The 12008-nt window shown below is 41.6% G+C and overlaps 1 protein-coding gene across 1 annotated transcript in view; it reads left to right on the top strand.

The window, feature by feature from the left end:
• Window positions 1-12008, top strand: part of LOC109910936 (receptor tyrosine-protein kinase erbB-4-like) — a 690251-nt gene that overhangs the window by 193560 nt on the left and 484683 nt on the right. Inside the window, exon 4 of the mRNA XM_048598686.1 lies at window positions 11419-11553. Coding sequence (XP_048454643.1) covers window positions 11419-11553 — 135 coding nt within the window. The remainder of the gene's footprint in view (window positions 1-11418; window positions 11554-12008) is intronic.

Genomic DNA, 12008 nt, shown 5'->3' with positions numbered 1-12008 from the left:
AGAATCTCAAAGATCGCGGACCTCCGAGAGAAAATATTTTGCCCAATCTCTGTTTTAAGTGGGTGACCTCTGACTTTTAAACTATGACCCCAATTCTAGTGTCTCCCATATGAGGAAACATCTTGTTCATATAATCTACCCTATCAGGATTTCATATATTTCAATCAAGTTGCCTCTTACTCTTCTAAACTCCAGTGAAAACAAGCCTAGCCTCCTTGATAAAACAGACCGTAGAGTCCAGATATTAGTCAAATATCCTTCCCTGAACTACCTTGAATGCATTTACATTCTTCCTTAAATAATATGACCAATACTGTGCAGTGTACTCCAGATGTGGTCTCACCAATGCTCACCTGTATAACGGAACGTAATCCTCCTATTTTTGGATTGAGCTCTTCTTGCAATAAATGATAGTATTCTATTAGCTTTGCTAATTACTTGCTGTCCATGTGCACTAACCTTTTGTGATTCACGCTCAAGGACATTCAAATCCTTCTGCACCCCAGAGTTCCATAATCTTTCACCATTTAGATAATATGTTTTTTTAAATTATTCTTTCCAAAATGGATGATTTCACATTTTCCCACATTATACTCACTAACACTAACCCTAACATCTTTGCCCATTCACTTAACATACCAGTAACTCTTTGTAACTACGTTGTGTCCTTTTCACAACTTACTTTCCTACCAATCTTTGGGTTATCATCAAATTTGGCAACCATACCTTTTGCTACTTCATCTAAGTTTTTGATATAAGTTATAAACAGTTGAGGTCTCAGCATCAATCCCTGTGGCACACCACTCATTACACCTTACCAACCTGAAAAAGACATTTGAACACTTACTGTCTGCTTCCTGTTGGCCAGACAATATTCTGTCCATGCCAACTGATTCCCTTTGCACTATGAACTTTAATTTTCTGCAATGATTTTTGATGTAGCACCTTATTAAATACAACCTGGAAATCTAAGTATATTGCATCCACTCGTTCCCCTTTATCCATAATTATCTCCTCAATGAACTCCAACAGAAAGGTCAAATGTGATTTCTATTTCACAAAGCCATGTTTGACTCTGCCTAATTACTTTGAACTTATCTATGTTTCCTCATATAACTGCTTTAATAGTAGCTTTGAACATGTTCCCTATGATAGGTGTTAAGCTAAGTGGCCAGTAGTTTCCTTTTTGAATGTTGTAGTTACATTTACTATCTTCCAATCTAATGAGACAATCCCTAAATCTTAGACTTTGGCAAATAAAAACTAATGCATCTCATTATCCACGTCTTTCAAGACGCAAGGATGAAATCCTTCAGGACCCAGGCATTTGTCATCCCACAGCTATAACAGTTTACTCAATATCACTTCTCTGGTGATTGTGAATTTCCTGAGTTCCTCCCTGTCTTTCATTTCCTGATTTATCACATGCTTCTGGCATGTTACTTGTCTATAGTGAAAACAGATGGAAAATGCCTGTTCAACTTTTTTTTATATTTGTTCATGGCATGTGGGCATCACTGGCTAGCCAACACTTAAAGCCCGTCCGTAATTGTGCAAAGGGCATGTAAGAGTCAACCACATTACTGTGGATCTGGAGTCACATGTAGGCTTTCTGTAAAGGACAATAGTGAACCAGATGGCATTTTCCAACAATTGACAGTGGTTTCATGGAAAAAAAGGGCAGGATTAGGCCAGATGGCCCCTGAACTTGTTGTGCTATGCTCAAAGCAGGGCTGATCTCCACTTTCTGCCCTATTTCTATATCCTTTCCTTCCTTCAATGTACAGAAGTCAATATCACAATGCCCTCATCCTTCTGGAATCAATGGAGACCACCTTTCATGCATTGCCTTGCCTTCTTGAAAAGAACAGAGCAGTGTAACAGTCATCCCAATTTGCTCCTCTAATGTTGCTTCTGAATACTGGAGCCAGAAGGGAGCTGATTGGGTAATGCAACAAAAATCACATGCCTGAATTGGTACCGTTGTGAGTTGTGGCAACATCAGGGGCTAGGGACTGAGAGGAAGAGAAACGTCTTTGCCCAGAGAGTGGTGAGTCTGTGGAATTCTCTGCCACGGAAAGCATTTGAGACCAAAACATTGAGTGTTATCAAGAAGGAGTTAGATACATTTCGTAGGGCTAAAGGGATCAAAAGTCATGGGGCAGAAAGCAGGAACAGGACACTGAGTTGGACAATCAGCCATGATCATATTGAATGGAGGAACGAACAGACTTGAAGGGATGAATGGCCTACTCCTGCCCTTAGTTTCTGTGTTTCTATCAGGACTGACATTTGGGGCGTCCTTGACCAAAGAGTCTGCAACCATGTTAGTGAAAATAAACAATGTTTGTTAACTCTCTATCCTGCTACAGTGAAGCAGGACATTTCGAAAACCTTGCAGATTCAAGTTCCAGTTGCACATATATATGCACATAAGTGGTCTTGTGCAAATATCTGTCACTTACTCCACTTATTTACCACACAGAGCTGTCAAGGCTGGGTCATTAAGTATATTCAAGGCTGAGATAGATTTTTAATCAGTATGGGAATTAAGGTTTATGGGGAATAGACAGGAGAGTGGAGTTGAGGATTATCAGATCAGCCATGATCTCATTGAATGACAGAGCAGACTCAATGGGCCCAATGGCCTACTTTTGCTCCTACATCTTATGGTCTTAGTATCCCTTGCTGGGGAGATAAGCCTGCTGTTTGGTGCTGCATTTTCTGTGCGTTAAAGGTAAATTAAAGTCACAAGTGCAGCCCTGACTCCATGCCATTGATTGCTAGGTTTTGTCGATATTCACTTTTTCTCCTTAAAACAGAGGACACTATACTGTTTGGTGGTTGCGGGGGTGGGGTGGGGCATGTGGTTGTGGGCGAGTGGATCCCAATCCAATGTGTTGCAAAACATATTTGCCAATTTGCAGTTCAGGACTTTATTATTATGTTCTGTTTGTTTAATGGGCATATTTCCCTGTAGTTACTACAGCCAGTAAATTCCACCAACCGCATATTCTTTTGCATTGCTTGTAATAAATGCAAGAATTAATCTCGAGTTACCAAGTTATAAGTCCCACAGAAGCAGGAATAACTCTCATTTATTATCTAATTACATTGTCATAAATCAGACCGAGCTCTCTGCAGGTTTGCTGCCCTGATAACTAAATGGTTAACATTATTAATGGCAAAAATATGCTTGTGTATAATACATCCTGTTCCAGCGTCTTGCTGTGTAGCTTAATAGTCCACACGGTCAAAGCTGAGCTGTAAAATGATAAGCAGGAGAGTACACAGTGCATAAGCCCTGGTAATGAAAAAATTTAATCAAACCTAGTGGTGTATACAAGAATTATTAGCACATTTCAGTTCCTTAACTTATTGAAATGTCAAATAGGATACATCTTGGGTTACAGCCATCCCTATTGAAAAACCATTCAAAAGGAGCATAGATTAAGTTGCCTGCTCTGTTGCTAAGTGTCAGCCGTTTTGGTTTAGTTAAATATAGTCCAAGATACCATTGCACCTGAAATTTGCCAGGACTACTTTTCAGCTCTCATAGAGTTGCCCTAATATACAGCACCCTCTCTTACTTCCCTCAATGACACCTCAACTGTGCTAAATTTTGCAGCTAAGTGAAATCCAGCAAGCCAACAAAATAGTAACAGCAATAGCAAGCAATTAAATTTAATAGCTGATTTGCTTCTGCTGCTGTTCATCTCATATTTGATTTAATTGACAAGACACAATTGAGATGTACAGCATGTGACTCTTTTATTTCCAATTTCTTTGCAAGCATTGAAATTTTGTTGTCTTGGCTTCTCAGCATGGATTGTGAGTGGGACACTTATCATCCAGAGGGGTGGTAGGAGCTGGGGCGTTTGTGAAAACTAACAGGGGTGTTCACCTTCAAATGGAGCAGACCAAATTAAATTGGAACATTATGTCACCAAATTAAACAGGGGTATCCTCCATTTTGCATCCCAGAATGATTTTTATGCCCAGAGAGTGGGGAGAATGTTGAGCTTGATAACCATGGAGCAGTGAAAGTGGAGTGTTATACAGTCAAGGTGAGACTTGATGTACACAAAGTATAGAAGGGAAAAGAGGAATATGGGCAGGGTGGGAAGTAGTAGTTGGGGAGAACACAGATATTCACAGCCATGACAATCCCATGAAGAGGCTGTTCTCAATGTTTGGCCGCGCACAATTCCCCCAACACTCCTGACTTCTGGCTACCCTGCTGTGGAGGAGGTTTGAGCCAATCCATTGACTTCATGCTGGGGATTATTCCTGGGCCTGGACACTGGGGCTCATTAACAGGTTGAGACAGTGGACTGCGGAACAGGTTGTTAGATCCCACAGCTGGCCTTACCCCCAGGGTGACCACAGTGCCAGGGTGCCCTGGAGGTGGAGCACACAGTGTCCACTGGCACACTTCAGGACTTCCCGACTGGTGGGTACCATCAGGGCTGCATTGCATTATTACCCCACCTCCTAAAACAAAAGTTTAACTCAAGTTTTATAAGGTTCTTCAGAAAACTGTTGTTACAGCCTCCTTTTACAGGGTTGTTATTCAGTTTTTAGTTAGATAATTTTAGTTAGATAATTAATTCTCTTCAAAATAGCATACGCGCTGGCATAGGCTAGTTAGTTGAAATATTCTATTTCCGACAATGGATTTTTAATAAATCTTCCTATTGAATTACTGCAGATCTCATGGTCCTACCTTTTCTCTGTGACACCTTTTAGTATTTTTATTTATTTGTGAGGTGAGTGTGTTGTTTGGCGAGGCAAGCATTTACTTTGCCCATTCCAAATTTATCCTGCAGAAGATGGTAGTGCTTCTCCAGCTGCTGCAGTCCATGTGGTGACAGCAGTCCCACCGTGCTGGTAAAGATAAAGTAACAGGTTTTTCACTCAGCTACAATGAAGGGTTGGTGGTGCAGTTCCAAGTCACTACATGGTGTTGTATCTTGGATACTGTTGTCACAGTATTGTTCCTCATTCTTCTTAAATAGTAACTAATAACCAAATTATAATGTAACAATGTAACATTCCTTGTTTTTTTTCACAAGATATACCTATACATGAGTATAACCTTCATGGTATGAAGAAAATAAAAAAAATCAACTTTTATAATCAAGCTGAACATCTCGAGACTCTTCCGTGGTTTATAGCTTGTTTTCTTTTCTAAACAAGTATTCTTCACTGCAATACACAGGTGGTAAAATTTTGAATCGCTTCTTCTGAGCTAAAATCAGTCTTTGGTCTGGTACCTTCTCCTCAAGCCCTGTGTCACAAATCTTCTGGGTATGTTTCTCTTCCAACCACTCTCCGCACCTGTCTTCTACTGGTTCCTTCAGCTTCCTGCTGTGCCCGCTCTGCTTGGTTCCTTGCATTTCACATTTCCTCTTTTAAACACTCCAGCATTTCTTGCAGTCTGTTATTAGTCTCCAGTAAATCATTTTCCATCTGTGACATAGTATTAAGCTGCATCTGCAGTTCACGAAAGTGCTGCCTGATCAGCACTGTCAATCTTTTCTGTTTCCTTTTTTTTAATTTGAAGCTTGTGCTGTTGCTGTTTGGACCTGAGGTTTAGGATCTCCCTGCTGGATGCCTCCTATGCACACTGTACAACTTGAAATTTCACTTCTATATGTTCCTTTTCAGCTTGCTGCATTACGCCCTGTTCACCCTTCAGTCAACAACTTTACTCTTCAGTTCTAACTTTTCACCTTGGAGTGCTAAAACAAGTCTTCTGTATCTGCTTTAGTAGCCCAAATTAGCTCAATTTTCTTCTGTCTTTCAGTACTAGATTTGAGAGTTTCAGTATCTGGCTACAAGCCATTCATTGGCTTTGCACTATATCTCTCTCAACAATAGAATTGACTGAATCTGGAGTCTGTGATTGTGGCAGTTGCCTTCTTCTCTTTCAATTCTTGGAGCTCTCCTCTCACTTCTGTTGATACTTTACACGGGGGACTGGTCTGGATCAATAGGGACACAAAACTTAAAATCTTCAATGCATCATCCAACCATCTTGTCAAAGTACTCTGTGCTCTGCACTCTATACTGTCTGGATCTACTGTGTTGATTGGCACTGATTGATGCCAACATAATGCAGGCTGTCTCCCAACATGAATATCTGCAGTTCTTGAATCAAAGAACATTATAGCAGTGAAAGACCATTCAGTGCATTGTACCTTTTTCAACTCCTTGGAAGTATTATCCATTATCTCTAGCCTTTTCTTCGTGCCCAACAGGAGATGATGGAGATAGTCCCTATAGAGTCACTTGTCCATATCTAGTAAATGCAGTTCATGTGTCAGCTTGCATGTGAATTATTGGCAGTACTTGTGATGCCCTTTATTTTGAGGCCATCTGCAGTCTCTTGAGTAAGGTGTTGTTAGGTCACAGCCCTCCTCAGAGGAACCCATTGTCATACAAAACCCTTGACTTCACCACTTCTTTCCTGTGTCAAACCCTATGAAGAAGGCACATGGAGAGGGTGAACATGTGCACCATAATTGCCACAAGAAGGCTGTACTGGTGTTAAATACATTTTGTCTGCACCGTACCCAGTTAAAGTGAATAAATACTGTCATTATGCATACTCTACTGTGTTCTAGATATTCTTCACTATGAGCAGATTGGTGAGAGAAGATGTTGTATTCAGAGATGCCAGATTCTGTACAGAATGGTTTGTTTGGGTTGATGATTGGGGATTGGCTGGACCTGATGATTAGTGCTTTGGTTTCTATCATCCAGTTTACTCGTTGGAGCTGTAGTTTTATGCTGGCTGATTGACAACACAGCTTGGGCCCATGTATCTCTTACTTCTTGTTCTCAATATTGGCAGGGCTGCTGCATCCTGTCAATCTCCAGTTGTCCTGAGACAGTGATGGTGGGCCTTTGATTTGAACTGCTCCTGTCATGGCGTTGGGGAGGGAATTCCAGCATTCACCCAGTGATGATGTAGGAGCCGGGAAATGCGTCCTTGTTAGGAAAGTGTGTGATTCAGAGTACAACTTGGAGGAATTGAAACTACAGTTGCTTTGTGTTAGGAGTAGTCATATGGGAGGGAGGTACTGATGAATCATGTCTTGTGAGTTGCTGCAATGTATTCGGCTAGATATCAAGTCCTGTAATAGGCACTGTGTCCCGGATAGTATGTAGGTTCTTCCGCATGTAGCTGGCCCTTCCCAGACAAACAGTGAATATTGTTAAATCAATGCAATATTTAGCAAGTAAAAAACTATGTGCTTGGTCACCTTTAAGCTAGCAACAGTTAGGAACTGAAGCAAGTGATTTAATAAATATTAGTGGTATCCTGTACTAAAGGAATTGTTAGCATTCAAGAATAATTATTTTCCTAGTGCCATTACAGGAATCTTGTCTATCAGTCAGTCATTAATCTTTTGAATTCTGTACACCAGAAAGCAGTGGAGTCTGGAACATTGACTATATTTAAGGCTGTGTTAGGTTTTTGACTAACAAAGGAGTCGGGAATTATAGATGTGAAGGAGAGTGGAATTGAGGCTGCAATCAAATCAGCTATTATCTTATTGAATGGCAGAACGAATTCGCGGAGTCAAATGACCTACTTTTATTCCTTTTTATTACTAATCTGTTGTAGAGTTTGTTCTGCTTAGCAGGCTCCAGGTCACTGTCAGACTTTTGCTTTCTCTTTCTCTTCAATCTTTTATTTTCTCCTACCTATTTCATGGAATGTTGATGTCACTGGGAAAACCAGCCTTTCTTGCCCATCTCTAATTGGTCTTGAACTGAATGATTGCTGGTCCATTTCAAGGGGCAGTTAAGAGTCAGCTACATTGCCGTGGGGCTGGAGTCACATGTAGGCCAGATCAGGTAGGGATGGCAGATTTCCTTCCTTAAAGGGCATTAGTGAACCAAGTGGGGTTTTGTGATGATTAACAATGGTTTCACAGACATACAATCTCTGTAATTTTTGCTGGTGCAGTGGCTTAGAGAGAAATGTTGAATGAGACTAGCTTCTTTTAAAATGATTACACATTTATCATTAAATGAATTTAAAATCCCCCAGCTGTCATGGAGGGGATTTGGACCCATGATCCAAAGTGGTAGCCTGGATCTCTGGTCCAGTGATGCTCCCTGCTGCCCCATCATCTCCCCTCTAATCTTATAATTCACTTCCTGTAGATAGGGATGGGCAAGTTGGGGTGGGAACTAAGAAGAATTTTAAATCTTTGTTCTGCTTTTGGAGACATGGTGCTTAAATAGCTAGTCCAGTCAAACTTCAAGTCAATCGTGACTGGTGTGCCTCGGGCAATAGAGGTGCCAAACTCCCAAACTCATGGAAAGGAAAAATTGCTGTTGAAGGAGGTAGGGCCTAGAATGCTGCTGTCATGAATTCAGTGGCTGTGATGAGTGTCCAGTGTGATCCACACCCATCTTCCATTTGTTCTCCTTAATTCGACTACAAGGACTGGAGGTATTTCCCTTTGACATCCATTGCACTTGTTTTTGAGTTTGCAGATGCTGCCACCTGAACTTTGGCTTCGTCTATGTCTGTGACATAGTCTGCGGCCGACAGTTCCAGTCAGACAGCATTTAGAACATTGTGAGCAATTTAGGGCCCCATATCTTGGGAAGGGTGTACTGGTCCTGGAGCATGTCCAGAGGACATTCACCAGAATGATCCCAGGAATGAAAGGCTTCACATATGAGGAACATTTGAGGAGTCTGGGTCTATACTCGATGGTATTCAGAAGGATAAGGGAGGATCTAATTGAAACTTACAGGGTAATGAAAGGCTCGGACAGAGTTCTGAGGAAGGGTCACCGGACCTGAAACATTAACTCTGTTTTTTTCCTTCACAGATGCTGCCAGACCTGCTGAGCTTTTCCAGTAACTTTGTTTTCTTTCCTGTGTTTGGATAGAGTGGAGTTGGGAAGATGTTTCCATTAGCAGGAGAGACTAGGATCCAGGGGCACAGCCTTAGAGTAAAGGGAAGACCTTTACAGAGATAGGGAGGAACTTCTTCAGCCAGAGAGTGGTGAATCTATGGAACTCATTGCCACAGAAGGCTGTGGAAGCTAGGTCATTGAGTACATTTAAGACAGAGATGGATAGGTTCTTGATTGTTAAGGGGATCAAAGGTTACGGGGAGAAGGCGGGAGAAAGGGGTTGAGAAAATTATCAGCCACGATTGAATGGTCCAACTTTTGCTCCTATGTCTTATGATCTGTGCATTAATGAGCAAGTGAGTGGGTCTACCAGATGGCATTATCACTGATTCCTTCAGCTGTTTGCTAACGTTTGAGGACACTATTTGTACTAAATATTGGAAATTCCTGCAGCTGTCAGTCAGCACAATAGCTGCGAGTGAGTAACTGAGCGGAACTGTTGCAGGCAGGGCCCTGGTTCAATCCCTGCTCAATCCTGAATTAGCTGGTCAGAGGTCAGAAAACGGTAATGGCAGGACAGCACAGTGGTTAGCACTACTGCTTCACAGTGCCAGGGACCCAGGTTTGATTCCAGCCTTGGGTGACTGTCTGTGTGGAGTGCACATTCTCCCCATGTCTGAGTGGGTTTCTGCTGGGTGCTCCGGTTTCCTCTCACAGTCCAGAAATGCACAAGACAGGTGGATTGGCCTTGCTAAATTACCCATAGTGCCCAGGGATGTGCAGGCTAGGTGGATTAGCCATGGGAAATGCAGGGTTATAGGGAAAGGGTGGGGGCTGGGTCTGAGTGGAATGCTCGTTAATAGGGGCTGCAAAGACTCAATGGGCTGAATGGCCTCTGTCTGCACTGCAGGGTTTCTAGGAAGGAAGCAACTTAATTCAGTCAAAGTGCCGGTCACTTAATGGTGAAATCTCTTGCACATTTGTGATTTTCATCACTCCATTGCCTTTAGGTGCCTAGGCCCCAAGCTCTAGAATTGTACCGACCACTCTATCATTCTATCTATCCAGGTCCTCCTTAGAACCAAGCTTTTTAAGCAAGCTATTTGTCACCTCTCATCATTGTTTCTCTTGGTGTCAAATGTGGCCTGATATGCTCCTATAATGTGCTTTGTGACATTTTCCTTTGTTAATCAGGCTTTACAAAAGTGATTAATGGTTCAGTGATGTAGCCTCAGTGTAACATCATCTTAAAATATGATATCTCAGGAAGTATAGCAATCCCTCAGTAAGGCACTGATATTTCAGCCTTTATTGAAATCCAACTAATAGGTGAAAGTGCTCCCAGTTGACCCATGGCTGACAGTCAATGAGGATATCTTCTGTGAACTCATTTCTGTCCCCCTCCACTACAGATCTTCACTTGTTGAGCACAGATCAGGATATTCACGGCTGGAAGTCAGATTAATTGTAGTTGTTTAAGGTGCGGTTGTGTTTTGGAATAGGACGGGTTTGGTTTTCTTGTGTGAACCCTGGTCCGGTACCCTGGCAACATTACCCACACTCACACATGAAGACTACCGCTCTGATAAAGGTGAGTGGCACAACCAGAAGTCAGTGACCTTAGAAGAAAAGTCAGGATAACTTGAAGGGGTAAAAATTGCCACTTGAGGTAACATATCTGAATGGAGAATTCCTATCATGGCCTTTTAGTCATGAGAAGAGCTTAATGCAGGCACATTGTCCATGATTTCCAACAGGGAGTGGGCCCACTCGATCCTGATATGGGCTCCCAGTGCTTTGGTTTCATATCGGAAGGGGAAAACATATTCTTTACTCCAAATCATGACTTCACAAAATAGAAGTAATAAGTTTGCTGTCATAACAAAAGCTTTGAGGCTATTGGAAGTGGAATAAGATTAAAAATTCACTACAGTTCATACATAATTCATATGAATATTCATACGTAAGCCTTCCTCTTGTGGGCTGAGTCCCTTTCTTTACAGACACTCTTCAAGAAGCTCTTCAATGCTGCATCACCATATAAGTTCCCAAAGAACCCTACTACATCTATTGAAAAGCTCTGTGAGTGTTACAGAAGAAGATATGAAGAGATTGATGGTCATCATTTTAAGTCTTAGTCTGTAAGTCAGGTGGCTTACTGAGCTGTCCAGTTGCGCTGCAAACTACAGGCCCCACTGCAACATTTTGTTCATGTAAAACAGATGCCTGTTCAGCCCCTTGATTTTCCCAAAGACATTTTTATGTAGTATTTTGCCATTCATTCATCATGGCACAATACATAAAAGTGCATTAAATACCAGGGCACCCTCAACCAAGATGAATAAGGTAAAGCAGTTGGAAATGTCCTATGGAAGAGTAAAGAAACAACATTTAAAATGTTCTTATTGCTTTTGGTGTAGCATGCAAGAGGTGGGAAAGATAGGGTTGGGCCCAATTAGACCCAGTGATGAAAAACAATGTGCTTATTGATTGCAGTATATCTTCAATCCTGCGTTCTGTTCTTCTACAGAAATCCTGAATGGAGGCATCTATATTGACCAGAACAAATTTCTCTGCTATGTCAACACTATTCATTGGCAAGATATTGTGCGTGACCCACCAAGTACAGATATTATAATTGTTCCCACCAACACCACCGTGGAGTGTAAGTAACAATCTTTCACTTTTCTGTTCAGATAGGATATGGACATGAAGGTGACTTTCACAAAAGTTCCATTTTGTACCAAACAAACTCTTGATTGATTCCACAATTGAGGACTGAGACTGAAGGAAACACTGGTTGGAGAATCACACCCCACAACAACCTCATTTTCCACTGTCTAATGTTAACAGATGGAAATTCAATGTTTTAGGACCTAGGTTTTGCTAACCGGTTCTTTTTTCCTGTGAGTGTCACACCATGATGGGATTGTCCAATTGGGAATCAACACTGGTGCCCTCATGCTTGTGAGTGATTGATGACCACTTTTCGTTCTTTCATGGCATGTGAGCAGCACTGACAAGGCCAGCATTTGCTGCTCATCCCTCACTGACCTTGAGAAGGTGAAACTTAGTGATCTACCTTGGTATTCACCTTGTTCAAACTAATCTATTTCATCC

Source organism: Rhincodon typus, chromosome 7 (genome assembly GCF_021869965.1).
Source record: "Rhincodon typus isolate 14 chromosome 7, sRhiTyp1.1, whole genome shotgun sequence".
In the NCBI taxonomy this organism is placed as follows: domain Eukaryota; kingdom Metazoa; phylum Chordata; class Chondrichthyes; order Orectolobiformes; family Rhincodontidae; genus Rhincodon; species Rhincodon typus.
The sequence above is the reverse complement of the archived record's forward strand: the minus strand, read 5'-3'. Positions and strand labels throughout refer to the sequence as shown.